Source organism: Oryctolagus cuniculus, chromosome 7 (assembly GCF_051225735.1).
Source record: "Oryctolagus cuniculus isolate XC-2025 breed Fujian yellow rabbit chromosome 7, ASM5122573v1, whole genome shotgun sequence".
Taxonomy (NCBI): Eukaryota; Metazoa; Chordata; class Mammalia; order Lagomorpha; family Leporidae; genus Oryctolagus; species Oryctolagus cuniculus.
In genome coordinates, this window is record NC_142873.1 from 43,494,052 (window position 1) to 43,521,719 (window position 27,668).

The window sequence follows — 27,668 nt, forward strand, 5'->3', positions numbered from 1 at the left end:
TCTTTTTTTTTTTTTTTTTTTTTTTTTTTTTTTTTTTTTAAAGATTCATGTGTTTGAAAGTCAGAGCTACAGAGAAAGAAAGAGATAGAGAGATTGATCTATGCTCTATACACTGGTTCACTCTTCTGATGGCTGCAAAAGCCAAAGCTGAGCCAGGCCAAAGCTAAGAACCCACAACTCCATCTGTGTTTCTCACCTGGGAGCAGTGGACCAATTGCTTGGGCCATCTTCTACTGCTTTCCCAGGCCATTAGCAGGGAGCTGGATCAGAATGGGAGCAACCAGGACTCAAACTGGTACCCACATGGGATGCTGGCACTCCAGGCAGTGGCTTTACCTGCTCGGTCACAATGCCAGCCCCAAAGTTTTGTAATCTAGTTTTCAGTTCCCCTTGTCACTGGTGGAATCACTTCCTAGGCCATTCTCTAAAAAAAGGCTCCTTTTCTTCCCCCACAGTTCCAAGATGAGATGGGATTCTCCAACATGGAAGATGACGGCCCAGAGGAAGAGGAGCACGTGGCTGAGTCTCGGCCTAACTTTAACACCCCTCAAGCCTTACGGTAGGCCAGCCAAGGACCTTGAGACGTAGAATTCAGGAAACGGTGTTCATGAAATGCAGTAACACGTTCCCATCATCAAGGCGCTTCTGTGGTGATGTAAATATGCAGAGTCCTGTGGCAAGTGAGGAGTCAGGCAGAGAGTCTCCTTATTATGGGACAGTGCAGCTGTAGACCAAGCTGTGTCTGTTTGGGAAGGGAGAAAGAACAGTAGCTGGCATCCAGAGCAGCTTCTCCAGATGAGTGTGCTGGAGAAGTGTGTAGGACTGTGTGGCCAGCCACAGAAACCACCCCAAATCAGAATATCCAGCGTGTCCCCTTTTAGGCCGTGTTTGTCATGAGCATCAGGGGAATGTTACTGATGGTTTGTCAGTCACCTTGGCATCAGTGGGGCGAACCGTGAGGCACCTGCAGTGATGCTCCTGGAGTCTGAGTCTCGTGTTGTTGACGTGTCTGTTATGTCAGCTGTAGAGCGAAGGCTGTAGTCTTTCTCCCAGTTACTGTGGAGCATTTGTGTCTGTTCTTTAATCTGTTATGGTCCAGTGTGACTAGAGGGCGAGATGTAGTTTGTGCTGCGGGTGGCACACAGCAGTTGGCAGAATTGGGGTTCATGGTGAAAGGACATTGTGCAGGCTGTCTCAGCACACCGTTTGAAGGCGTAAGATGTGTTGTGGACTTAAGGAAATCTTCGTTTATCTCCTTTTGGGGGTAGGTTTGAGGAACCACTGGCCAACTTGCTAAATGAACAACATCGGACTGTGAAGGAGCTCCTCGAACAGCTGAAGATGAAGAAATCTTCAGCTAAGCCGCAGCAGGAGGTAGAGAGGGTCAAGCCTCGGGCTGAGAAAGTTCCTCAGACTCTGATTCTGGACCCAGCACAGAGGAAGAGGCTGCAGCAGCAGATGCAGCAGGTGAGACTCTCCTTGCTCATGTGTGTATGGATTATCGCACTAGCTTTTGACACTGAAGTCCAAAGTACGCAACCTCGTAAAAATGACAGGCGGGTGTCTTGCTACCCTTGGAAGCTGTGGACCCTCGAATGTTGACATCTTAATCACCCAAGAGTCATCATGTTTGTGCCCTTGTGGCTCAGGCAAGAAATTCTGATGGTATTCAGAATTACAGACTTTTAAAGAGTCCTTTGTAACCCATTCTGGAATGGAAGAGCCTCACTGCCAGAGGTGGTGTTTGCTTCCGTCTAACTCATTCGTTCTGGGTTTGTCATTTGGCTTAAGGAAACAGTGTCTTGGAGATTGATGCCAAGATCCTTTGCTCTGGTGGGCTCTCCAGAAAGCAAAATGTGCGATACAGTTGCAGGTGTCTTAGGAAGAGCTCCCTGGTTCCTGAAATGGCAACGGCGCGTCACCTTGTTTTTTTTTCCCTCCCCAGCATGTTCAGCTCTTGACGCAAATCCACCTTCTTGCCGCCTCCAACCTCAATCTCAGTTCAGAGGCCAGTACCACCAAGATATTTCTTGTAAGCTTCCAGATATCCCTAATGATAAATTAATTTGAGTATGAATTCAGGTTGGCAGGGGTGGGCTTTGTGGCAGCGTGGACAAAGCCACTGCTTGGGATGCATCTTAAACCTTCGTTCTGCCCTGGGGAGTGGACAGTGCATCCACAAACTGAGGACCAGTCAGTCCAATAAAACAGAAGTGAGTGAATGCATCACAGAAACAGCCCTGAGTCCCCGAGGGCTCACTGAAGAGCAGTCTTTGTGGGACAGTGTAGTAGGAAGGCAGCCTCTGAGAGGTGGAGGGACCGGGATTTAGTATTCGATGTCCACTGTGTCCTTTTTCTCAGAAAGAGCTGGGAATGTTTGCTCAGAGCTCCGTCGCCCTTCACCATCAGTTCAACCCCAAGTTTCAAACCTTGTTCCAACCCTGTAATTTGATGGGAGCTATGCAGCTCATTGAAGACTTCAGTACACACGTCAGCGTTGACTGGAGTCCTCGCAAAACTGTGAAGAAGACTGGTAAGGAACAGTTGTTAACTTCAAGGTGTTTCTTGCAGTGAGACTTGGAGTCTTATCCCACAGAACATTTCCAGGGATGATTTCCTAGGAAGGAAGATCATAGGATATTCATAGTTCTTGCTTCTGACTTTTATCCTCCGTTTGTACTTACTTTTGAGGTTCTAGAATTACATGGTAATATTTGGGCTTAGGTAAGGCATGGAGGCAGTGGGCAGCAGGGTAGCGAGTGAAAGAAAGAAATGTGGAGTCAGAGCTAAGAATTGGACTTGAATGATAAGGGCTTAAACGTAAGCAGTGAGATCCCCATAGACGGGGTGGTTACCGATGGATGTTTAGTGGTAAAGTTTGATCATGTTTTGATTTTTCTTTAAGATCAACTCATTCCCATAGTGATTATAGGTTAGGTATCTACAGTTTGAATGAAATGGATTGTTTCCATTGAATTTCCAATGAAATTGATGGATTGTTAAGCACAATGTTTTTAAGAAATTTGCAAATTTCATTTCTACCTTGATTTAGGTTAGTCATCTTTGAGAAAATATATGCTGTTCACCGTAAGCCAGGTGTTTGTTTCTGATTTGTTTCCTGGTTTAGTCAAGTACTTGTGATTTGTTTTGAATTGGATTTGTCTTTGGATTTGATTTAAAATCTCTCAATCTTTTTTTTTTCAAATCTTTGAATCTTATTAAATTGAATATAAGAGTGCTGTTCAAAAAGTTCATGAAAATCTATATTATGAAAAAGTAACATGGATTTCAGCATTTTTTGCAAGGAAGTAAACTTTTATTTTTTGATGTAAATGAGCATATCTTTATTAAATATCTATAGTGAATCATTTTGTGATCATTGAAATACATTTGTTTTTAAAGATTTTATCTTGGGGCTAGTACTGTGGCATAGTGGGTTAAGGTGCCTCTTGCAGTGCTGGCATCCCATGTGGACACCAGTCCCAGACCCAGCTGCTCTACTTCAAATCCACCTCTCTGCTATGGTCTGGGAAAGCAGTATAAGTATATTTGGGCCTCTGCACCAACATGGGAGACCCAGAAGAAGTTCCTGGCTCCAGGCTTCGGACTGCCCGAGCTTTAGCTGTCGTGGCCATTTGGGGAGTGGACCAGTGGATGGAGAACTTCTCTCTCTTTCTGTAACTCCGCCTTTCAAATAAATAAATAAATTTTAAAAAGATTTTATCTTTTGTTTTTTTCCATGAACTACTTGAAGTGCATTCTGTCTTAGACATTGATTGTGAACTACTCTAAAAAGTTTATGTTGCAAATAGATATTTAATAACAAACTATAGTGGTAACTTACAAGTCTATGTGGCTTTATTTTTCTTCCTGGGATATAAAAATAATACCTGTGGAAAGAGTAAAATGGATGCAGTAATTCCTTTCTTTGGAAGACAGAGGTGCTTGAATTATCGCATTTCTTTCATGGTTTTTTTTTGTTCCTAACTTCAGAAGGAATCTTTATGAAATTTAATTAAGAATTAAATAAGAATAACATTTGGAACAGCAGATTTGTGAGGAATAATGGAGAAATGGAATCTTTTTTTTTTTTTAAGAGTTGTTTATTATTTGAAAGGCAAAGTTACAGAGAGGCAGAGAGAGTGAGAGAGATGTTTTCTATCCGTTGGTTCACTCCACAAATGGTCGCAACAGCCAGAGCTGGGCTGATTCGAAGCCAGGAACCAAGAGCTTCTTCCAGGTCTCCCTTGAGAGTGCAGGAGCCCAAGGAATTGGGTCATCTTCCACTGCTTTCCCAGGCAGAGAGCTGGATAGGAAGTGGAGCAACTGGGGCTTGAACTGGCATCCATTTGGGATGCTGGTGCTGCAGGCCAGGGCTTTAACCTGCTGCGTCACAGTGCCGGCCCTGAGAAGTGGAATCTTATCCTGGAAGAAAGATAGCCTTGTTGAAAGCCTCTTATCCTTCAAGGATTTAAAGGCGAAAGGAGATGAATATACTTTGATCATCCACTCCATGCCAGGTTATTACCAGGTGCTTGGCAAGTGCTTGTTACTTAGTGTGTTAAGTGTTCACATAGAAAAGAATGAGACTCAGTTTTTCCTGGTATCAAATCCCTTTAGGCATGTATGAGGTTGGGAAAGACTGGAAATTTTGGGGGTGGGGTGGATGGTTGGGAGAGGATCAGATTAGACAAAGGCAGCTCTACCTAAACGCAGATGTGCATTCACAACGTTTTGTGAAGCCCTCCTGTGTCCTAGATTCTGTTTGTCACAGGTATTTCTTCTTACAGCTTCTGAATTTCCCTGTTTGCCAAAGCAAGTGGCTTGGATCCTGGCCACCAGCAAGGTTTTCATGTATCCAGAGCTACTTCCGGTGTGTTCCCTGAAGGCAAAGAATCCCAAGCATAAGATGACCTTCACCAAAGCTGAAGACAAGTAAGTGTTGACGTGGGGAATCGGAACAGGCTGTCCCCAGGAAAATACAGAATTCTTGAGGTGCTGAGGAAGAAAGTAGGACGGGTAGACTAAGTCATGGACACAAAAGGAAGCACAGGTGCATGGGTTCATAGTGTGTGCCAGATACTGCTCTTCCCGTTTTTGAAACATTTAAATCATCACTGTATCTTTTATTTATTGTAAAACCAATCATGTAATGCTATTGAAGAAAATCTTTCTAAGAAAAAACTTTTTATCTGTTTTCCTACTGCCCGAAAATAATGTTTTTTCTCTTTACATTTCTTATAGAGTATAATAATTTTTAATATAACTGGCAGTTTAAGAAAGTTTTATTTTTTCAGTGTAACATTGTTGAAGTGTTTTCCTATGATTTGACATTGTTTGGATTTTTTTTTTTTTGTTATCTTTTAAAGCATGCCTAATACCTCTACAGTAAATTTCTTTATTGGCTATTTTGATTTGTTTTGCTATTGTTAGTAAGGTTTCACAAGGGAACCTTTGTTTGAGTGGGTTCATTTCCACAAGTGAGATGATTATCTATAAAGATTCTAAACATGCTTCTGGTTCTTGGTTAATATTGCCAAACTGTCATCAGCACATCTATACATTTCTACCTGGAATTGTATGTTAGGGGGTAGTGCTGGTGCTCATTTCTAATCATTTTCCTTCCTTCATATTCCTTTGAATTCCATTTGTATCTTGTCATTTTTTAACGATTTATTCCCAGTTTATTCCTACTTTATTATGAATTCCTGATTTTTGTTTGTTTTAAAGATTTATTTATTTGAAAGGCAGAGTTATAGAGAGAGTGGGAGAGACAGAGAAAAAGAGAGAGCTCTTCCATCTGCTGGTTCGCTTTCCAAACAGCCCCAGGCAGGGCTGGACAAGACCAAATCCAGGAGCCAGTAACTTCATCTGGGTCTCCCACATGGGTGCAAGGGCCCAAACACTTAGTCCATCTTCTGCTGCTTTCCCATGCACATTAGCAGGGAGTTGGATTAGAATTGGAACACCTGGAACTCGAAATGGCACCCATATGGGATGGGATTCAGGTGGAGCAGCAGCCAGCCTCTTCTGATTTTTATTCACAGCACTTATTAGCATTCACACATGTGTGATGTTTGGATTATCCAACAACTTGTACAAGAACTGGATAGAAAAAGTAGATTGTTAAAAGTGTGTAGTTAGTTTGGGGAAGGGTTTTAGACAAAAGAAGTCAGGTTTCGTGTCATTGGTCCTTTCTCAGTTTGTTAGCTTTAGGACTGAAGCATTTTGAGGGGACTGAATTTCCTAAGCCACTCATCAGCAAGTATCTCCTGACCTGCAAGACTGCCCACCAACTGACGGTGAGAATCAAGAACCTCAACATGAACCGAGCTCCTGACAACATCATTAAGGTGAGTGCTTCCTGCGTGCTCCACCTCGGTACTCCACCTGGGCGCCCTGCGTGTGCTGGGCTCCGTGTCAAGAGGGATTTCCTTTTACCTAAGGCTGATTCCTCTCACCTTTTTTTTTTTTTTTTGATATAAAAATTTGAAACCCATTCCTAGCTTCTATCATGGTATCCATTTTCTGTGAACTTTTTGAAAATCTTTTCATAAAATTGTTGAAAGATTTTATAAATCTGGATTTGTCTTTTTTTTTCTTTTAGTCTAACCTTGAAAGGGTAGACAGTATTCTACTTATATCCTTGTACTTAACTGTTCTTTTTTATTTAGATAATTCTATCAAAGTTATTCAGTAGTTATTTTTCTTTTTACTAAGATTTACTTGTTTATTTGAAAGATTTACACAGGGAGTGGGGAGATCCTACATCTGCTAGTTCACTTCCCAAATGGCTTCTTCAGCAGGTTTCACTTGATCTTTCTCATTAACCGGTTTTTGATTCTAGCTTTCCTTCCACTTGTTTAGATAAACAGTGTGTCCCTCTTTTGCTCCCTGCAGTTGTTGCCACTGCCACCACCTCCCAGCTTATTCCTGTGCCCTCTGTCTCTTTGAATGACATAACTCTCTAGCCGTACTCGCCATCTGCACGCCTGAGTGTTAGCCTCGACTCTTTTGCTCTGTCACCATCATATGTGGTCAGTCACTTTTCTTAGTTTTCTTATTTGCTACTTTTCCCATTGCCTTAGTTCAGGCTGCTGTTATAGCTAGATTAATGCAGTAGATTTTTTTATACTATTTATTGGAAACACAGAGTTACAGGCATGCAGAGGCAAAGAGAGAGAGAGAGAGGTCTTATATCCACTGGTTCACTCAACAGCTGGCTTCAGTGGCCAGAGTTGCACTGATCCAAAGCCAGGAAATAGGAGCTTTTTCCAGGTCTCCCCCGCGGGTGTAGGGTCCCAAGGACTTGGGCCATCTTCTGCAACTCAGACGGGTGCACTTATGGGATTCTGGCAATGCAGGTGGTGGCTATACCTGCTACACCACTGCGCCAGCCCCAATATAGTAGTTTTAATTTTTTTTATTTTATTTGAAAGGCAGCGAGAGGTCATCAATTTGCTTGTTCACTCCCCAGATGCCCACAGTATCTAGGACTGGACCAGGCCAAAGCCAGGAGACAGGAAGTCAATTCAGGTCTCCCACGTGGGTGGTAGGCACCCAAGTACTTGAACCATCATCTGTTGCTTCCTAGGGTGTGCGTTAGCAGAAAGATGGAATTGGAAGTGAAGCAAGGTACATAAATGGAGGCACTATGATGTGGGATATGAGCATCTTGCCAAGTGCAGTTTTAACTGCTGTACCAAATGCCTGCCCCAAAATGCTGGTTTGCTAACTGGTGTCTGATTCTGGTTCCATTGATCCCATCCTCATCCCTCCCTTAGCCTTCTCTGATTCTTCAGGGTGTAGACAGCGTGCTTGGTGCGGCATGGAAGGCCTCTGCCCTGCAATGTATCTATGGAGCTTCATACTCCTTTAGTTGTAGCCAGACCAGTCTCTTTTATGTGTCTTAAGATGCATTCATGATTTTAAGATTTAGTATACTTTGTCCTCCTCTGCCTGACATAGCAAATTCCATTCCATTAGGAGTCATCTGTTGTTCTTGCTGTGGAAAATATTTTTTGTCCCAGTTGTGTGTCTTTTGTGTCACTTTTTTTTTTTTCATTTAAAGATTGATTTATATATTTGAAAGGCATAGTGACAGAAAGGAGAGACAGACCATCCATCTTCTAGTTTACTTCCTAAATGGTCACCATGGCTGGAGCTTGGCCATTTCCAAGCCAGAAGCCTGGAACTTCAGCTGTGTTTCCCACAGGGTTGGCAGGGGTCCAAGCACTTGAGCCATCTTCTGCTGCTTTCCCAGGGAAAATAGCAGGGAGCTAGATGGGAGCAAAGCTGCTGAGACACAAACTAGCATTCTGATATGGAATGCTGGCATCTCAAGTGACAAACCCTTTGTGCCACAACCACGAATACTTTGTGCTTTTTTCAGTTAAAATATCATTACTGATCTACTTGATGTATCTCCCACTGGTCTGTCCACTACTTGAGAGGAGGAATGGCTTCTCCTGTCTGTGTGTGTTGGTTGAAGCCTTGCACATGGAGGGCATCCCAGCATATGTTGGATGAGTAGATAATTTTTGTCAGTATTGTATTGTCAGTGGTTTAAGTTTAGTTCTCCTTTTCACTTACCCTTAAAGCTGAACCTTAGTCTTTTTTTCCCTTCTCTTCTGACATCCTTCCTGTCATCATTTGCTTAAAAGGAAACTTTCACGTGTCCAAGATGAGGTTTGAGGCACTCTTTGCACCTGCTAAGTGGGATCAAATCTTATGGAAGATTATTCTAACCTGCTGCTTTTTTTTGTCTGTGACCTAAACTCTTCCCTTCCTAGCAATTAGAATGGAGATCCTTAGTCCAGAAGTTTTGAGCAATTTAAAAGTCTTTATTAGAGATTAGTTTAAATTGAAATCCCAAATCACTAAGCATATGCTTTTTTAAAGTGTATGGATGGGCTGGCGCTGGGGCTCACTAGGCTAATCCTCCGCCTTGTGGCACGGGCACACCGGGTAGTAGTCCCGGTCGGGGCACCGGATTCTGTCCCGGTTGCCCCTCTTCCAGGCCAGCTCTCTGCTGTGGCCAGGGAGTGCAGTGGAGGATAGCCCAAGTGCTTGGGCCCTGTACCCCATGGGAGACCAGGAGAAGCACCTGGCTCCTGCCATCAGATCAGCGCGGTGCGCCGGCCGCAGCGCACCAACTGTGGCGGCCATTGGAGGGTGAACCAACAGCAAAGGAAGACCTTTCTCTCTGTCTCTCTCTCTCACTGTCCACTCTGCCTGTCAAAAAATAAATAAATAAATAAAGTGTATGGATATTCATGTGTGCCTGTATATCTCAAACAGCAGGCCATGTTTCTTGGAGGAAGGTAAGGTGTGTCTTGTTTCTTCCTGCCCAGTTTTATAAGAAGACTAAGCAGCTGCCTGTCTTACTGAAGTGCTGTGAGGAGATCCAGCCACATCAGTGGAAGCCACCGGTGGAGAGGGAAGAACACCGCCTCCCCTTCTGGCTAAAGGTACAGCCCTCCTCCAAGGCTGTTGGGAACGGAAGGACACAGAATTCTGGGAGAAATTTCCAGGGCTCCTTTAAGCTTCTAACATTTTACTAATAGATAGAACTAGGACTTCAGCAATCTTCCTCATTTCTTTTCCCTTGTCAGTTTTCTGCCTTTCCCCCAGGTGAGTTTCTAGAACCTTTTCAAAACTATAGGTATAATAATAATTTGCTGAAGAAACTTCAGCAACTAGTTTCTAGAGCATATAATTAGAATGTTGTCTTTGTAGAAAGTTGGTATGCGGAAAAACCCATCTTGGAAAGGTCTCCTGAGCCTGTATTGCAGAGGTCCCTAATCTAGAAAGCTGTGTTCTTTGTCGCGAACTGTTACACGCGCGGGATCAGAGTGTTCTTGCTCCCCACAGGCCAGTCTGCCATCCATCCAGGATGAACTGCGCCGCCTGGCTGGTGGTGCGAGAGAGGCAGGCAACGGGACTGGAACCGCTGAGATCGGCGCAGAACAAGGACTGGAGAAAAACGGAGCAGAGCTGGGAAGTGAAACTCAGTACCCACTGCTGTTGCCCAAAGGTGTAGTCCTGAACCTAAAGCCAGTTGCCAACCGGTTTTCCAGGAAGGCTTGGAGACAGAAGCGGTCATCAGTGCTGAAGCCCCTCCTTATCCGACCTAACCCCTCTCTCCAGCCTGGCTTCAACCCTGGGAAAACTCCAGCCCGGTCAACGCAGTCAGAAGCCCCTCCCAGCAAAATCGTGCGGATCCCTCACCTGATCCATCCGGCCACTGGCACACCAGCAGTTCCCGGTGTCTCTCCGCTGGGGATCAGTGGGACTGATAGTTTTGAATCATCGACAGCACTGCCTACTATGTCCTTGGAGGCCAGGCCCAGCTTCCCTCTGTCTGATAGCCAGACTGTGCTCTCCTCTGCCCCCGTGCCCAAGATAATGCTGCCTTCACTTGGTCCATCCAAGTTCAGAAAGCCATGTGTTAGACGGAGATCCTCAAAGCGAAAGGGTTCCAAGTCTTCTCCCTGTCTGAAAACCGCCCCCTTAATCTCCCCCCCACCAGTTATCTTTACCGTTCCTGCCACCACCGTGAAGGTTGTGAGCCTGGGCAGTGGCTGTAACGTGATCCAGCCTGTTAATGCAGCTGTGGCCCAGAGCCCCCAGACCATTCCCATCACCACCCTCTTGGTTAACCCTACTTCCTTCCCCTGTCCACTGAACCAGCCCCTCGTGGCTTCCTCCATCTCACCCTTAATTGTTTCCAGCAACTCTGTGAATCTTCCTGTACCACCCACCCCTGAAGATGAGGCCCATGTGAATGTGGACATTGCTTGTCCTTTGGTTGAAGGGCAGAGTGCCTTTCAAAGCCCAGTGCCCAAATTGGAACCCCAGGAACTATCTCCTGTGTGTGCAACTGTCTTCCCCAAAGAGGAGCGCAGCCCAGGGCCTCCAATAGCAAACAGAGAAAGCCAGGAAGGACTGTCAGAGAACTGTGCCTATTGGACTATTGTGAAAACAGAGGAGGGGACGCAAACGCTGGAGCCTCTGCCTCCGCGCCTCCAGGAACATCTGAACTCTGCCCCCGGGGGTCTGGATGGAACGGTCAAGGTGGAACCTGAAGATGCCGGGGAGGAAGTCTCCAGTGGACCCCCTGTGCAGGACGTTTGTGATGGAGTCAAAGAAGAGCACTCCGTGGAAATGGACATTGTCTCTGCAGGGGAGGGGTCGAGCAGTGCCAGGGACGTGAAGAAACAGACAGTGATACGGAAGGAGGGGGAGAAGGGCCCACCAGCTAAAGCCCCTTCAGCCTCTCAGGAGCCTGCTGATGAAGGGAACTCTGGGGAAGTGAGCAGATCGCCACAGAAGGCCTTGTCCTCCGTGGACCCTGAAATGCTGCATAGCAGCACCCCTGGGAAGCCCGAAGACTCCTCCACCGTCGATGGGCAGTCAGCGGGGACCCCTGCTGGGCCAGAAGCTGGAGGACAGAAGGATGGGCCTGAGGAAGAGGAAGAGGAGGACTTTGATGACCTCACTCAGGATGAGGAAGAGGAGATATCATCGGCGTCTGAGGAATCTGTGCTTTCGGTTCCTGAACTCCAGGTGAGAACCAGGAAATGAATGTTGGGGTTTGTGCACTCACTGTTGGGTTACATTTGTTGATTTGCCACCTGCTTGCTGCACTAGAGAGAATCCTACCACCATTTGTATAGCAGTGCTTCAAGAGTTAGTGGAAAATGGAATTAAAGTTATCAGTTTATTTTGCTGCAAAGATTTTGAAGTCCATTCATGCTTTTATAAATATATAAAAAAATATAAATATAAATACACGTTTTTGATTTGATAGCCACACTTACAGAATTTTTAAATCAGCACGCAGGACATAATTTTGGGGTTGAAATGAAATGAGAAGGTAAGGCTGACATTTCTCTTATTGTATTTAAACTCATTTCAATATCCAGTTGAATTATCTGAGTGTATTTTAAATGTGTTTAGAAAATAGCTCACAAGTGAGCTGTGGCTAAGAAAACCTCTTGGCGATGGCTGAGGACCTTTCAGAAAACAGTCCTCTTCCTCAGTGCTGCTGGCATTTCTCCTCCCATCCCCGCTGGCCCTGAGATTCCACACAGCTGGGACTCCTGCTGCTCCTCACAGGTGTGGGGGCCCGCTCTTTATCGTAGGAGCCCTGGTACAGCTCTGTGAGCTGGGAGCTGTAGTGAGCCTGCCGGAGCCATTGTGAGTGCTCTTTGGGGGTTGCAGGAAACTATGGAGAAGCTGACTTGGCTGGCATCTGAAAGGCGCATGAGTCAGGAGGGGGAGTCTGAGGAAGAGAACTCCCAGGAGGAGAACTCCGAGCCGGAAGAGGAGGAAGAGGAAGAAGCCGAGGGGATGGAGAGCCTGCAGAAAGAGGACGAAATGACTGATGAGGCGGTTGGAGACGCTGCCGAGAAGCCCCCTTCCACCTCCGCCTCCCCCAAGACGGCTCCGGAAGTGGAGGCCAGCAGAGCCCCACCAGGTGAGTCGGTCAGGCCGGTGCCGAGGGCTGGGTCTCACGTGGCCTTCCCATCTACAGTGGGTGGCTGTAAAGCCGCTGGAGGATCCCGGAGGGGATCTACTGGCTCTCCCCTGCGTCCGCCCTTCCCCAGAACACATGGTTCACGTGGCGCCTCTGCAGAGAAGAGACGCTCAGGAACTTCTCCTTTTATTGCGCTGACAGCTAGATAAGTTCGCGCAGGTGTTTGAACTGTTCTCACCTGACTGTCCTGTGTGAGGCCCCGTGCCCTGTTTATCTCAGAAAACAGTGCATGTTCCTCATGAAGACATAGCCTGTGGCAAGAACAGCACAGAGCCGCACTCACTCTGTAGCTTCCTTTCTCAATGTGCAGTGGCCGCTACCTCCTGGTCATGCCACGTGGTGCACTTGCACTGCACAGACACGGAGCTGACTCGGCTGAGCCAGGCTTACCTCTCACACCACGTCTCCTGCACGATTTTCTCCGAGTGGCTCCATAGCATTGAGCAGCTTTGCACGGCTGGTGCATGAGGTAGAATGGGGAGAGCAGAGGTTACAGGGCCCTAGAAACCATCTTTGTCACATGTACTCCAAGGCGAGAGCATCAAAGCTGCTGCAAAGAGCCGGACCAGTCATCGATCTCGCAACAAGCGGGGAAGTCGTGCTCGAGCCAGCAAGGACACCTCCAAGCTGCTGTTGCTGTATGATGAGGACATTCTGGAGCGGGATCCACTCAGGGAGCAGAAGGACTTGGCCTTTGCCCAGGCCTATCTGACCAGGGTAAGCAAATGCTGCTTTCTATTCCTGCGAGTCCATATGAATGTGACTGCTCCTCCTTTAAGGGTTGTGTTTTGAAAACGAAGCCTGTTTTCAGCGTTGCACACCAGGCTTTGTGTGCCTCTGCCTTAGCTTTCCTGACATCGCCAGAGAACCACAAGGAGACACCAAGTTCCAGCCTAAGTGTGTTTGCTGTTTGTTCCCAAGCAGGATCCCTGTGTTGCCCAGAGACTGTGGGACAGATGACACCAGTCTTGTTGGGTTAGGGGAAAGGATGGGAGTTGTAATTTCCCTGGGAGACCTAATAAAATCGTTTACTGAGCCCTGGCTCCAGAGGAAATAGAGTTGGTGCACTGACTAGACTGGATCTCAGGGAGGGTCCTTGATCTTCAAACATGAACCAGCATGTTTTTTATGGTGTCCTGGATACCCTTTTCCTTTTGTTGATAGCCACCTGTGTCCTTTTTCCCGCTGCAGAGTACACTAGTACTCTAGTAAACTAGTACACTAGTTTATCTCCTTGTGTTTTTCTAACATCCCAGATTTATGTAATAGTTACCACCAAATATGTGTGCAAATCATTCCTCAGATCTTTTATTACGGGACTGGAAGCAGGAAGGAGAGGTTAAGACTGTGTCCTGGAGAAAAGCACTACCTGGTTTCCTAGGGAGGACCGTGGTCCCTGGAGAATGCAGATTTTTTGTTCCAGAGAAAGTTTGCCTTGCTCCATGCCTGTGTCTTCCATCGGCCGTCAGCCCTGGAGGTGTCAGTCTCTGAAGGCTCGTGCTGAAGCTCTCTAACCATAACCTCCTTCCTGCTGGGACCCAAAGAAAGGGCATTGATGACTCAGTCTTCCCGTGCAGGTTCGAGAAGCTCTGCAACATTTCCCAGGCAAGTACGAGGACTTCCTTCAGGTCATCTACGAATTTGAGTCCAGCACTCAGAGGCAGACAGCTGTGGATCTCTACAAAAACCTGCAGATTCTGCTCCAAGACTGGCCTCAGCTGTTGAGGGACTTTGCTGCTTTCCTGTTACCCGAGCAAGCTCTGGCCTGTGGCTTAGTAAGTAGATGGTGGGCACAGAAGGTCACAGGACTCCCAGGGCAGAGCAAGGGCAGGATTGGATGCAGTGAGGAAGCCTGTTGCAGGCACCTAGCCTTCCCCAGCCCAATGTGATAAGAGCATGTGTGGTGTCCAGGGATCATCTTCCCACCTCCGTTGTTTGCATGGCGCATGAGGGGGTTTCACCTTGACCTCTAGTTGCTAATGGAGACCTTAAGTAATGACCTAAGAGCACTTCAAAACGTTCTTGGAAAATGGAACAAAAGCCAACTTTATTTTTATGCAAGAGTTTTTTTGCAATCCATGCATAGTTGTTTTTTTATAATAGTTCCATGAACTTTTCTAACATTTAACTTCTTATAATTCTCCATTAATTTTTCAGAGACCCCTTTTATTTTTTTGTTGTTCCTCAGAGAAATTCTTTAACAAATATTTTTCAAAATTGTTTTTCATTTTATTTGAATGGAAGACAGACACAATGAGCTGTTTCATCTACTGGTTCATTCCCCAGTTCATTCCCCAAATGACTGCAGCAGCTGGGGCTCCACCAGGTTGAGCCAGGCACCGAGAACTACAATTGGGTCTCCCCTGTGCTTGAGCCGTCACCTGCTGCCTTCCATTATGTGCATTAGCAGCAGCCTGGGTTGGACGTTGAGTTGTGGGACTTGATCCAGGCACTGTGACATGGAATGCTGATGCTCCCTAACTGCTGTGCCACTCACCCCACCTTTAACAGATATTTGCTCAGTCCCTACTATGTGTCTGACATAGTTGTAGGTGCTGGAAATACAGTAGTTAAAAAAGGCTAAGATCGGGCCGGCGCCGTGGCTCAATAGGCTAATCCTCCGCCTTGCGGCACCAGCACACTGGGTTCTAGTCCCGGTCGGGGCACCGGATTCTGTCCCGGTTGCCCCTCTTCCAGGCCAGCTCTCTGCTGTGGCCAGGGAGTGCAGTGGAGGGTGGCCCAGGTCCTTGGGCCCTGCACCCCATGGGAGACCAGGAGAAGCACCTGGCTCCTGCCATCGGATCAGCGCGGTGCCGGCCACGGCGGCCACTGGAGGGTGAACCAACGGCAAAGGGAAGACCTTTCTCTCTGTCTCTCTCTCTCACTGTCCACTCTGCCTGTCAAAAAAAAAAAAAAAAAAAAAAAGGCTAAGATCCCTGACCTCGTGGAACTTGGCATTCTCATGGGGAAAGTCCTGAGATAATCTGTGAAATATGTATGTGCATGTCGTAAATATATACATTGTATATCTTATGAAAAAGGTAGCAAATGGTAAGATACAGCGTTTATAAGTATGCTTTATAGAGTGAGGCCAAGAGGAGGCCTAGGGGGTGTTGGTAAAGTGAGTGAGGGCCTGCTGTGTGCAGTTTTGTGATGGCGGCTGGGCAGGTGCTGTGGTGGACTCAGAGAGGAGATGCTGGGTCTGTGCATGAGGGGACTGGGCTGCAGTAATCTGGGCCTTGGTTCATGACTGAGAAGATCAGGGATAAAGCAAGAACGAGGTTATTCCGATCGTTGTCCTGACAGTTAAATGACATGGGCAGAGGATGCACACGGTACCTATCTTCTCTGCAGGTTGACTGTGAGGACCAGATGAATGTGTGTGTGTGAAAGTTCTGTGTTCGCTGGCGTAGTCTGAGTTTTAGTGCCTGCGTTCACAGTCCACAGAACTGTACACAAAGCGAGCTGTGCCCATCTCTGGAATCTTTCATTCTCACCTTACTCATCTTGGGTTGGTAGTTTCTGGTGACCCACTGGATGGCTGCTAGTGTTCTAAAGATCTCATACCCGTGGGAGTCACTGTTGCACACATACTGTGAGGCCAGGCTGCCTGGGTTCAAATCCTGAGTCAGCACCTAAATGAGGTTCCACAGTTGTCAACTGGAGTGTTGCCGTAATCCATGTGCACAGCTCCTTGTTGTTAGTTCTCATCCTTAGAACCCTCAAGTCCTACTCTAGCTGCAAGAGCACTTTAGAAAGTTTGTGGAGGGGTGGGTGCTCAGTGTAGCTGTTAAGACGCAGCCTGGGACAGCCACACCCCATATCAGAGTGCCTGGGTTTGAATCTTGGCTCCACTCCTGACTACAGCTCCCTGCTGATGTATACTTTGGAAGGGAGCAGATGATGGCCCAAGTACTTTGGGTCCTGCCACTCACGGGAGACCTGGTTGGAGTTCTTGGCTTTGGCCTGGTCCAGCTCTGCTTGTTGTGAGCATTTGGGGAATGAGTGAGTAATCGACATATCTGTCTCCTGATTTACAAATAATTTTTTTTAAGATTTATTTTTATGGGGCCAGTGCTGTGGCGCAGTAGGCTAAGCCTCCACCTGCAGTACTGGCATCCCATATGGGTGCTGGTTCATGTCCTGACTGCTCCTCTTCTAATCCAGCTCCCTGCTGATAACCTGGGAAAGCAGTAGGAGATGCCCCAAGTGCTTGGACCCCTGCACCCATGTGGGTGATGTGGAAGAAGCTCCTGGTTCCTGCCTTCTGATCGGCCTAGCTCTGGCCATTGCGGCCAGTGAACCAGTGGATGGGAGACCTTTATCTCTGTCTCTCCCTCTCTCTGTAAATAAAATCTTCAAAAAGATTTATTATTATTTGAAAGGGAGAGTTACAGAGAGAGGGAGAAAGAGAGACCTTGCATCCACTGCTTCATTCCCCAAATGGCAGCAATAGCTGGGGTTGGGCCAGGCTGAAGCCAGGAGCTTCATCTGGATCGCCCACGTGGGTGCAGGAGCCCGAGTACTTGGGGCATCTTCCGCTGTTCTCCTAGGTGCATTAGCAGGGATGTAGATCAGAAGTGGAGCAGCCAGGTTGCAAACCAATGCCCATAAGGCATGCTGGCTTTGCAGGTGGTGGCTTAACTTGTTATGGCACAATGCTAGCCCCATCAAATAAATTTTTTAAAATGTTTTTATAATGTTTGAAGAAAATGAAATTAAAAGATCAGTTTATTTTGTGGAAGAAAGTTTTTGAATCCATTTGTTGGTTTTTTGAAATTCTCATTATCCATGACCTTTTGGACTCCTCCTTGGCCCTCTTTCCTCTTCCAGTTTGAGGAGCAGCAGGCCTTCGAGAAGAGCCGCAAGTTCCTTCGGCAGCTGGAGATCTGCTTTGCGGAGAACCCCTCCCACCACCAGAAGATCATCAAGGTGCTCCAGGGCTGTGCGGACTGCCTGCCTCAGGAGATCGCCGAGGTAGCTTCCTGTCCTGCTGCCCGCCTGCTGGCATTCCGGCCTCAGGCCCCTCTGCTTCCCCTAGCCTGTCCCATATCTGTTTGCCTCTGGACTCCCATGGCCTTCCTGGGGGAGATGCAGGCAAGGGCATTGGATGCTCACTGAGCATAGAGCACTGGGGTGGGCAGTTTGCCAGCGCCTGTCCTGTTCACAGGCTCAGGAATGTTGTCATTGCCCTGGAAGGGGTGTTTAAAGAAAAGGGGTGACAGGGCCAGGAGGGCCTCCTAGCTGGAGATCAGTGGGGCAGGAGAGGAGCATTGTCATTAGCAATGAGACCTGCTCGTGATGCCCCTCCCCTGGGGCTGAGCCGGCAGGGAGAAGGAGAAAGGAGTTTCAGTCAGCTGTCACAGTGGGCCCCGTCCTCTGTGCTGTTGACTGGGAAAGCAGAATGTGGCAGTGTGGGGTTCGTTGGGAAGGCGGCTGCATGGGCTCTGGAGACACTGTCTTTTCCTACCGCCGCCCTCAGCTCAAGACGCAGATGTGGCAGCTCCTCAAGGGCCACGACCACCTGCAGGACGAGTTCTCCGTCTTCTTTGACCACCTGCGCCCTGCCGCCAGCCGCATGGGGGACTTTGAAGAGATCAATTGGACAGAAGAGAAGGAGTATGAGGTACAGGCCCCGAGGCTGCAGCAGGGTCATGAGGTGGAGGCACGGGTGGGTGTCTGCCTACAGCCTGTGCTGAGTGGCACCAACTCCTCCCCAGTTTGATGGCTTTGAAGAAGTGGCACTGCCTGACGTGGAAGAGGAAGACGAACCTTCCAAGATACCCACAGCCTCAAAGGGCAAACGAAGAAAAGAGATTGGGGTTCAGCATCATGATAAGGTGCGCTAGGGTGTTGAGGGCTACCTGTTTTTCCTGAGTCAAGCCCTGAGTTTTCTGTGGCTTAGTGTGGTGCCAGGCTTTGGGGTCCAGACCTCTCCGATCCAGGTCATTCCAGAACATGGAGGCAGGTCAGGCTGCCGTGGCCTTGCAGAGCCCGCGGGGAACAGCGTGGTTGCCGGAGGGCGCTGATTTCACCAGAATCATTTGTGTCCCCTCTCCTCTGGTCCAGAGCAGTTTCTCTTACCCCTTGGTCTTCACCTTTTTGTTTGTTCGTGTGAGGAAACACTGGCAGAAACAGCAGTCTTCATATTGCCAATAACAATGGCAGCTAACCCTGAGCTGTGTCACCAAGCATCAGGCATGGCTTGGAAGTATTTTATTTATACAAGTTATTAACTCATTTCATTCTCAGAATAATTCTGTGGGGAGATTGCCACCGATTCCATTTTACTGTAGCGGTAACTCGGGAAGAGTCTGGTGCCAGTCTCGTATTTAGTAAGTGGCGATGCAGGGGTGTGGACCCACGAGCATCTGGTTCTCGAGTCTGTACTCACTGCTGTTCAAGCAGCAGTCTCTTCAATCCGTGTCTCTCTACTTCGCCTTTTCTTTGCCCTGGGGAGAAACTGCTTCCTAGTAGCTCAGTGACCGCCAGCGACTTGGTTCACTTCTCTCTTTTTCAGTTTCTTCATTGGCAATGGGGATGACAGTGGGGCTTATTAAACAGAGTGTCTCTCAGTGGGCAGGGCCCTCTCGCGCAGGATTGCAAGTGAGGGGTAAGCTCAGGCCCAGCGAAACAGAAACCCAAGAAAAGGGAGTCGATTAGACGTGGTCCCTTGGTCCCCGATTGTGCTGGTCTTACGTAGTTCTTGACTCCTGGAACACGCAGTGTTTGGGTCAGAGTTTGTAATAGGCATTAATGTAGCTTGGGCCGCTGACTGTGACGCCCCAGGCAGAGCGATGCCTGGCAAATAGTAAGAGAGAAAGGGTGGGGGTGGTGATGCGTCTTGTTCAGATGCCGCACATCTTCGCTTCCTCTCAGTACTGAAAACACTCAGCAGCTCAGTAAGCCCAGGTATCTCCTAGGACTCTGAGTGGCCAGATGGGGCCAAGGATTGTGCCTGTTCCTGCCACGAGGGAGGTCCTGATTCCAAGCTGAAGAAGAACAAAAAGAAAACTTGTAGCCACTGTAGCAGCAAGGTGAGGAGGGTGGGAGGGGCCCTAGTGCTGGGGAGTCAGAGCTGTCTGGGGTAACCCCAAACCTTGCTGTTTGAAGTATTGTTTGCTGCCACAGATTTACACCTTTTTAAGATAAGTAAACTAGTTGCTACACATATGTAAATAACAGGCAGTACACGCCTCTCCATATGCAAAATAAGTAGAACCTTTCTGAAATCTGTGGTGGATTTTACTTTTTAAAAAGAATCTTGAAATTGGAAAAGAAATCAAGCAATTCAGGTATTTCTGTCTTAGATTTTGTGTGTGTGTTTGTATGAAACCACCACTGTTGGGAACAGACTTTTTCTGGAGGAATTGTGGGCCCAGTGGGTTACGCTCCTGCAGGCAACACCTACATCCCATATGGGCACCGTTAGAATCCCGGCTGCTTCACTTCTAAAGATTGATTTATTGGCTGGCGCTGCAGCTCAATAGGCTAATCCTCCGCCTGCGGCGCCAGCACACCGGGTTCTAGTCCTGGTTGGGGCACCGGTTCTGTCCTGGTTGCTCCTCTTCCAGTCCAGCTCTCTGCTGTGGCCCGGGATTGTAGTGGAGGATGGCCAGGTCCTCAGGCCCTGCACCCGCATGGGAGACCAAGAGAAACTCCTGGCTCCTGGCTTTGGATCAGTGCGATGCATCAGCGCGATGCGCTGGCCGCAGCGGCCACTGGAGGGTGAACCAACAGCAAAGGAAGACCTTTCTCGGCCGGCGCCGTGGCTCACTAGGTTAATCCTCCACCTTGCGGCACTGGCACACCGGGTTCTAGTCCCGGTCGGGGCGCCGGATTCTGTCCCGGTTGCCCCTCTTCCAGGCCAGCTCTCTGCTGTGGCCAGGGAGTGCAGTGGAGGATGGCCCAAGTGCTTGGGCCCTGCACCCCATGGGAGACCAGGAGAAGTACCTGGCTCCTGCCTTCAGATAGGTGCGGTGCGCCGGCCGCAGCGCGCTGGCCGTGGCAGCCATTGGAGGGTGAACCAACGGCAAAGGAAGACCTTTCTCTCTGTCTGTCTCTCTCTCACTGTCCACTCTGCCTGTCAAAAAAAAAAAAAAAAAAAAGATTTATTTATTTGCAAATCAGAGTTACACAAAGAGAGGCAGAGAGAGAGAGAGGTCTTCCATCTGCTGGTTTACTCCCCAATTGGCTACAATGGCCAGAGCTGTGCTGATCCGTAGCCAGGAACCAGGAGCCTCTTCCGAATCTCCTTACATGGGTGCAGGGGCCCAGGGACTTGGGCCATCTTCCACTGCTTTCCCAGGCCATAGCAGAGAGTTGATTGGAAGTGGAGCAGCCAAGACTCAAACCGGTGCCCATATGGGATGCCGGCGCTTCAGGTGGCGGCGTTACCTACTACACCACTGCACCGACCCCTGCTTCACTTCTGATTCAGTTCCCTGCTAATGCACCTGGGAAGGCAGCAGAGGATGGCCCAAGTGCTTGTGCCCCTGCATCCATATGGGAGACCTGGATGGCTCCTGTTTTTCTTACGGGCATTTGGGGAATGAACCAACTGATGTGATGAAGGCTCCCTCCCTCTCTCTGTCACTCTGCCTCTCAAATAAGTCTTAAGGAAAAAAAAAAAGATAAAAAATGTAATTCTGATTCTCTGTAGGAGTTGGTTGGCAGAAAAAACACAGTCCTCTTAGAGGAAGGGGTGAAATCCAGTCTTTTGCTTGGGGCCTTTTCCAGTGGTTGGAGCTGGAATCCATGTTAGTTGACTTGGAGAGCAGAGGCTGGGCTCCTCTCCTTGCTGGGTCCCTAGTAGGCTGTCGGGACACTGACTCGGAGGGCCATCCCTGCAGGTCTGTGACAGCAAATCCTGCAAGAACAAGGAACCCCAGGAGTTGGTGGGCAGCAGCCCTCAGCGAGAGGCCAGTCCAATGCCTGGTGCTAAGGAAGCTGGGCGGGGCAAGGACGCAGCGGAGGAGGATGCGCCAGAGGAGCGTGAGAGCACCGAGGCAACCCAGAGCCGCGCTGGCAGGCCTTCCAGAAAGGGAGAGGTGCTTGGGCCAGGTGAGTGACCGCCTCCCCGGCCGGCGTGCCCTTCTCCCTTTCTCTCTCCCCTGTCCTTCACGGGTGAGCCTTTCCAGGCCGGGGCACCACCTCCCTCACTGACAGATGATAGGAGCCCCTGCTACTGGGCCTTGATAGTCTGACTTAAGGCCTCAGTTGTTGTGATACACAGGGATGCCGTTCAGCACCGTCCTGTGTTCCCTTCCCTGAAGCCCTTCTCCCTCTCGCAGGCCTCTGTACCCTCGGTTCTGAGGAACCCCCACCCTTGCAGATGAGAACTTTGTCCTCTTCCCACGCAGGATTGGCAGCGGGGAGCGCTTTGGCATCCCCTCAGGAAGTGACTGTCACAGACCGTCTCCTGCGGGATGGCCCACCGCCTGGCTCCCCCGAGGCTCCTCAGCGCCCCCCCAGAGCTGGAGCCGGACCGGTCATTGTTAGAAGCCAGGCTGGGCCCGAGGGTCTCTCCTGCCCCAGTGCATCCCCCAGGCTCGAGAGAGAGCGGGAAGACCACAAGGCAGTGGAGGGCTCAGAGGCTTCCTTGCCGCTCTGGGATGCACCCAGCACAGAGCAATTGCCTGGGACTGTGGACCCTCCTGCTTCCTTTCCGAGTCCTGTCTCCTCGAGGACCAGAGACGTGAGGAGAAGACAGGTGTCCGGGAAGCCAGGTGCCCAGGAGAGCTGGCTGCCCTCAAGCGGAGCTGCGGCGCAGGCCACGGACACGCTGCCCCCTGGCCGGGAACCTTCGTCAGGAGCTGACGCCTCAGAGACTTCTCCCAAAGCCTCTCAGGGGGGTTTGGCTAAAGACAGTGGTGTACAGGGCAGGGGGCCGGAGGGGGAGCATCCTCCCAAGGCTGCAGAAGCCACCGTGTGCGCCAACAACAGCAAGGTCAGCTCCACTGGTGAGAAGGTGGTCCTGTGGACAAGGTGGGTAAGGCTGGCTGTGTGTCTGGAAGGAGCACAGGACACGCCCGCCTGGCTTGTGACCACGGATCCATGTGGCTTTCAGGGAGGCTGACCGCGTGATTCTCACCGTGTGCCAGGAGCAGGGGGCACAGCCGCAGACCTTCAGCGTCATCTCCCAGCAGCTGGGAAATAAGACCCCTGCTGAGGTAAGGGGGCTGGGAAGGCCGGGCCCCGACAGGACAGTGTGGCCAGTAGAGTGGTGGGGAGGGGAGGCGAGGCGAGGCGAGAGCAGTGTACAAGTCGGACCTGAACCGGTTATTGTACAGGTCTGGCCGGAGGAAGAGCCGGCTGCTCAGGGTGGGAGTGGATTTTGAGGTGGAAGCTCCAGAGTTTCCCTTCAGTGTTTCTAGGAGTGTGACAGACGTGTAGCTTGTGTCTCCTTATCTGCAAGGAGGGTACAGCCCTCAAAACCTGGCTGCGGAGCGTGAGGTTCCAGATCGATACACAGTGCTGAGGCCACAGTGTTGGCAGCTTAGGAACAGCAGTGTGGCCTGGTCTCCCCTAGGTTTCCCACCGCTTCCGGGAACTCATGCAGCTGTTCCACACTGCCTGTGAGGCCAGCTCGGAGGACGAGGACGACGCGACCAGCACCAGCAATGCGGACCAGCTGTCTGACCACGGGGACCTGCTGTCTGAGGATGAGCTGGATGAGTGAGGCGCTGGCCTGCATGGGTGTCCTGTGCGGGACCGGATCCAGCAGGCCCCCCAGCTGGCCTGCCGGACGCAGTGCTTCAGTCAGCGTACAGGGCGGGAGCAGGAGCTGAGGGCGAAGGGCGGCTCCGCCAGCCCGTGCGTGCGGCATTCGGGGCCTTCCAGGAAGACTTCGCACAGCTGCTTTAGAAGTAGCAGGGAGGGAGTGCGCGTGCGGCTCACTTCCTTTCTCTACTTTTTTTTTGGTCTCAAGTCACATATTTATTGTTCTAAGTGTCATGAATGCATACAGCGGGGATCCAGTCCCGAGATGCTCCACTGCCTGAAGGCACTGGGCTGCTGCATCTGGCCTTTTTATCGTAAACTAGCTCTCCCCACCCCGTCCTTGAAGTTTTAGTCCGTGAGGCCGTCACCCTCCTGGTAGCACTGGGCCAGGCTGTGCAGATCCTGCAGCAGCTCCTGCACGTCATCCAGCTCCACTCCTGCATCCATGAAGCTGGCCCAGCGCCGCAGGTCAAGCTTGGTGAGCTCTCTGGCCAGGCCTGCCAGGGTCCGGTGCAGGGACGAAGAGGAGCACAGGGCCCCAAACACTGGGATGCTGTCCACTGCTGTGGGGGAGAGCAAGGAAGAGTTGTGCGTGAACTGGCTTCCTGCTCTGGGACGCTTGTGTGCTGCTGTGGGTGTCTGGGCCATGGGCAGACCTGACGGAAGTAAACTCACTTGGGTGTGCTGTCCCCTTAGTGTGCCTGTCCTCGGCTCGGGGTGGGGGGTGTGTGTGTGGGGAACCTGGCAGGAGCCGGCGGGACAATAAAGGAATGTGTGGCCCATGTACTTGGCAGTACTTGATCTAGGATGGCAGATGGGAAGACCTCTCCTCCCAGGCTTGAGATCTTTCGCAACCTCCTACCCACCTGCCCTCGGGAGAACCATCCCGAACCATACCCTGCTGGCTGCAGCTGGAGAAGAGGTGCGGGTAGGGAGGCGCCACACTGCAGGGGCTCCGCAGCAGGTGTGAGGAACTGTGGGGCAGAGCAGAGCAGCTGCGTGAGCCGCGCAGGCAGCTGGGCAAGGGAGGGCGGGCAGGCCTTTCACACTGACCTCAGGGCCCTGGGTTCCTGCAGTTCCAAGTACTGCGCCAAGACGTCTTCCCCAGTGGTGCACGCGTGCAGTGGGGAGGGCAGAGGTGTCCCTGGGGGGAGCTGACTGCAGGAACAAAACCGTCACCATCTTTAATCTGCAGACAACTGCGAGCTACGATTCTCATTCTCACCCGTGCAGTGAGCACCACACTGCAGAGCCGCCTTCTCTTAAGGGGACGGCTGGCGGTGGGAGGAGGTGGCGTCCCAAGCCTGCGCGGGGCACGGGGGGGAGACGGCAGGGGACGGTGCCTGAGCAGGCGCCCTCACCTGGTGTGGCAGGCTCTGTCCACGCCCCTCAGCACCACGGACTGGGCGAAGCAGCGTGTCCCACAAGGGTCCCCACATGCAGACAGTGGGGTCCAGGGGGTGGCTCCTCCGAACTGCATCAGAGTATCAGGAAGGGACTGGCCTGGGCCCAAGGGGAAGGGGATGGAGGCTCCTGCTGTCACTACCTGAGGAACAGGAGGAGATGGGGTTACAGAGCTGCTGCCCGCGCTGCCCCAGCCCCTCCTGAGCTGCCCTACCTTCTTTCCGGCGCAGCTCAGCATGTCGGCGAGGTGTGCCATGGAGACCGGAGCGCAGTGGAGGCGATAGGGAGCAGTGAGTGTGTCCAGGGCTGTAGCCAGGATGGCACTGCAGTGGAAGGGCAGAGTGGCCTGGAGAGGGCACACGGAGAGGAGTGCTCGCCTTTCAGGCCTGGGGAAGACCGTGTGCAGGCAGGACAGTAGTGATGGGCCGAGGCAAGGCTGGACAGGCCCAGGATCGTGCGACCTAAGAGGCCACCTTGTAGCTGCGTTAAGGCTCAGGTTTCAAGAACGAGGGCAAGGAACAGAGGCTGACTTGAGGAGTGTGGGGCGGTGCCGTGGCCAGCTGTGGGCAGAGCGGGGTCCCTTACATCGTAACGCAGATGAGGGAAGCTGACGGGGCGCTCAGGTCGCAGGCCCAGGCTCCCACCCAAGGACAAGGGGCAGACGAGAGAGCTGTGAGCAGCCAAGTGCACCAGGCCGAAGGTTGTGTTTAACAGGCGGTAGATGTTTTTCTGGGGCTCCTGGTTACAGAAAACAAGAGTAGTTTACACTAAACAGTTTTCCCACCGAGATACCTCCATCCCCACCCCTACCCCTCACAAGGTCCACTCACCCCAAGATTGTAGGGAGCAGGGAGCAGGCCCCAGGTCATTATTCCCCGGCCTGAATACTCGTCTTGCAGCAGCTCGGCAGCCTTAGCGCCCACCCCAGAGAAACCGTCGTGCAGGTCGCACAGGATCTGGAAGCCCTGGAGAGACGTGAGTGAGGAGAGGGGGCAGCAGGATGGGGAGGGGTCGTCCGCCCCGCACGGCTACCTGCAGGTAGTCGCACTCCTCCACGTAGAAGTGCAGCCTGTCCTCCAGCATCTCCAGGTAGCCGGGCTCTTTCAGGACACTCTCCCCTTGGCCAAAAGCCTCCAGCCTCCCTGCCTCCCTGTGAGACGTAAAGACGCCTGAGGCGGCAGCCACCTCCCGCTCCGCCGCCGCGTTCTGGGCAAGGGCAAGCAGGGCCTCAGCTGGCCTTGGGGACCTCAGCCTCGGGCTCCCCTACCCTTCGTGGTTGTACTTGTGGATCATACAGATGCTCCGGGGGTGCAGGTGGACGCGCAGGAAATCTGACCAGACTCTGACGCCGCCCTCCAGGGGGATAACTGGTTTAGCAGCAGTGACTGGTGGAGGACCTGAATGAAAACACAGAAGTGCGCCCTTTCTGCGTGTCCCTGCTCTGTGTGGCTAAGCATCCCTGGGCAGCTGCGGCAGTCTCACCTTTGCCTTTTGGGATGGATTTGACCCTCCAGACGCCATCACTGCTGAGCACTCCCTGGGAGAGGGAGAACAAACTGTCTAGGGCTGGGCGGTGTAGAGGCCAAGGGTGTTTTAGCGCACCAGGCCACACCCACTGCCCCATCTTGGTTCAGGCGTTCATGATGACCTCATGATGACCTAGAACGGAGGCACTGCCTGCAGCACTGGCTCAGGACACCCGGGGCAGAGGCCCTCACCTCTGCGCTCAGGAGGTCCTGGAGATACGGGTTCTTGGGGTCGAGTTCCTCTTTGTGTGTGGTGAGCTTGCCCTGCCTGAGAGATGTTGGAGGTTGATCAAAGAGGCTCTGGGCATGAGGCGCATTCCAGCTTGCACCACCGCTCCCGCATGTCGGATACACACCAGGCTATGGCCGCATCCAGCTGTCTGTCCCTGTAGGGTCCACCTTCCTCTCGCAGGGAGCTCAGACTCCCTGTAGGGGAGTAACGGGCAGTATTAGGTTATTCTTGGACTCTCCTCCCCTGCCCTCCAGCCGGCCTGTGACCGTCCCTCCAGCACTGGATACACACAGGGAGGGAACCCGGCCCGTGCTTCCGTCCCCAGCTCAGTCACTGCTTGTGGGGCTGGGGACGAGAGCCCCACCCCGCGGTCCCGCACCTCGGCGTCCTCAGGGGCACGCAGCCTATTCTAGGGATGGCTCCCTAGAGCCCAGTTTTGCCTTTTCCCGCGTCCTAGTGCTGGCGCCTCAACTCTGGGCCTTCAGGCCAGGAACGCTGGAAGGTCTTGAAGCGAACGGATGGATGCTAGGAGACTGCGCGTGATGGGGGAAAACAGTTTCGCCGGACCGTTTGCCCCGCCTCACCCTTAAGGTCCATGAGGATGAGCCGCGGCGTGTAGGTTTCCTGGCCATGCAGCGTCCGGCCGGTCCGAAACAGCACGTCGGGGCACAGCTCTCCCGGCGGCTCCTTGGCGTCGCCCGATCGGTCCAGCGCAGCATCCTAGGGAGGCACAGAAGGGTGATGGGCTCAGGCGGCGAGCGGAGCAGGCCGGACGTGAAGCCTGTGGATTCTGGAGAGCGCCCCCGGCGCAGTCTCCGGAGACCTCACCTGCTGGTTCCACCAGTGCGCTCCTACGAAACCCGCAAAATGTCCCAGCTGCAGCGTGAGGACCTCCCGAGCCCCGCCCGCCATGCCGCGCGGCCCCGCCGGCTCACACGGCCTCTGCCCGTCCACTCTGCTTCTCGCCTATTGGCTGGACAGGCTGTGGGCGGGGCCTCGCCCCTGTGTCCTATTGGCCCACAAACACATCCTTTCTCATTGGATGAACGGTTCCTTGGCTGGAGACGCCGCTCATCACTCCGTCCCCCTTCCCGGTTCCCTGTCGCGGCGGCCGAGGGGCGGGGCCCGAAGGAAGCGCCGGAAGTGGCGGGCGCCACACTCGAGCGATCTCAGCCCCGTTCCCTTTACGTTTCCCGTGGGCTTCTTGCCTGGCTCGCTCGCTGGTTCTAGTTCCACTGCGAAA

At 51.3% G+C, this 27,668-nt stretch overlaps 2 protein-coding genes across 11 annotated transcripts in view; one reads left to right on the top strand and one right to left on the bottom strand.

The window, feature by feature from the left end:
* LOC100350760 (GON-4-like protein) overlaps positions 1-24,049 on the top strand; it is a 78,868-nt gene extending 54,819 nt beyond the window's left edge. For 6 of the 7 annotated variants that reach the window (XM_089299840.1, XM_008264339.5, XM_051857207.3 and 3 more), the window contains 19 exons: positions 456-559; positions 1,269-1,467; positions 1,946-2,032; positions 2,362-2,533; positions 4,791-4,935; positions 6,203-6,353; positions 9,354-9,470; positions 9,874-11,568; positions 12,226-12,481; positions 13,074-13,258; positions 14,119-14,316; positions 17,375-17,518; positions 18,024-18,167; positions 18,262-18,381; positions 19,465-19,578; positions 21,394-21,604; positions 21,904-22,528; positions 22,611-22,713; positions 23,073-24,049. In XM_089299840.1, the coding sequence (XP_089155966.1) occupies positions 456-559; positions 1,269-1,467; positions 1,946-2,032; positions 2,362-2,533; positions 4,791-4,935; positions 6,203-6,353; positions 9,354-9,470; positions 9,874-11,568; positions 12,226-12,481; positions 13,074-13,258; positions 14,119-14,316; positions 17,375-17,518; positions 18,024-18,167; positions 18,262-18,381; positions 19,465-19,578; positions 21,394-21,604; positions 21,904-22,528; positions 22,611-22,713; positions 23,073-23,222 (4,920 nt within the window). In that variant the 3' untranslated portion in view covers positions 23,223-24,049. The remainder of the gene's footprint in view (positions 1-455; positions 560-1,268; positions 1,468-1,945; positions 2,033-2,361; positions 2,534-4,790; positions 4,936-6,202; positions 6,354-9,353; positions 9,471-9,873; positions 11,569-12,225; positions 12,482-13,073; positions 13,259-14,118; positions 14,317-17,374; positions 17,519-18,023; positions 18,168-18,261; positions 18,382-19,464; positions 19,579-21,393; positions 21,605-21,903; positions 22,529-22,610; positions 22,714-23,072) is intronic. The other variant, XM_089299841.1, reaches the window with a different exon arrangement.
* MSTO1 (misato mitochondrial distribution and morphology regulator 1) lies at positions 23,454-27,412 on the bottom strand. Of its 4 annotated transcripts, none has more exons than XM_089299858.1 (14): positions 27,254-27,412; positions 27,010-27,145; positions 26,550-26,619; positions 26,386-26,461; positions 26,150-26,204; positions 25,935-26,064; positions 25,700-25,817; positions 25,498-25,623; positions 25,253-25,405; positions 24,882-25,013; positions 24,625-24,809; positions 24,317-24,421; positions 24,161-24,237; positions 23,454-23,826 (listed from the first exon to the last, which is right to left on the bottom strand). In XM_089299858.1, the coding sequence occupies exons 1-14, from the start codon at positions 27,335-27,337 to the stop codon at positions 23,612-23,614; spliced, it is 1,662 nt and encodes a 553-aa protein (XP_089155984.1). In that variant the 5' UTR covers positions 27,338-27,412; the 3' UTR covers positions 23,454-23,611. The 4 variants fall into 4 exon arrangements, with proteins under 4 accessions (XP_089155984.1, XP_008262560.1, XP_008262559.1 ...); XM_008264338.5 differs by having other exon boundaries at positions 23,454-23,823; positions 25,498-25,632; XM_008264337.4 differs by having other exon boundaries at positions 25,498-25,632; positions 27,254-27,411.
* Between the last annotated feature and the right edge of the window lie 256 nt (positions 27,413-27,668).

Bases quoted from the DNA above. Each gene is read 5' to 3' on its own strand.
- MSTO1 (XM_008264337.4), bottom strand. From the start codon at position 27,337: ATGGCGGGCGGGGCTCGGGAGGTCCTCACGCTGCAGCTGGGACATTTT. The intron at 27,146-27,253 runs GTGAGGTCTCCG...GTGCCTCCCTAG, and splicing joins CGCACTGGTGGAACCAGCAG to GATGCTGCGCTGGACCGATC. The intron at 24,238-24,316 runs GTCAGTGTGAAA...TCTGCCCCACAG, and splicing joins CAGGAACCCAGGGCCCTGAG to TTCCTCACACCTGCTGCGGA.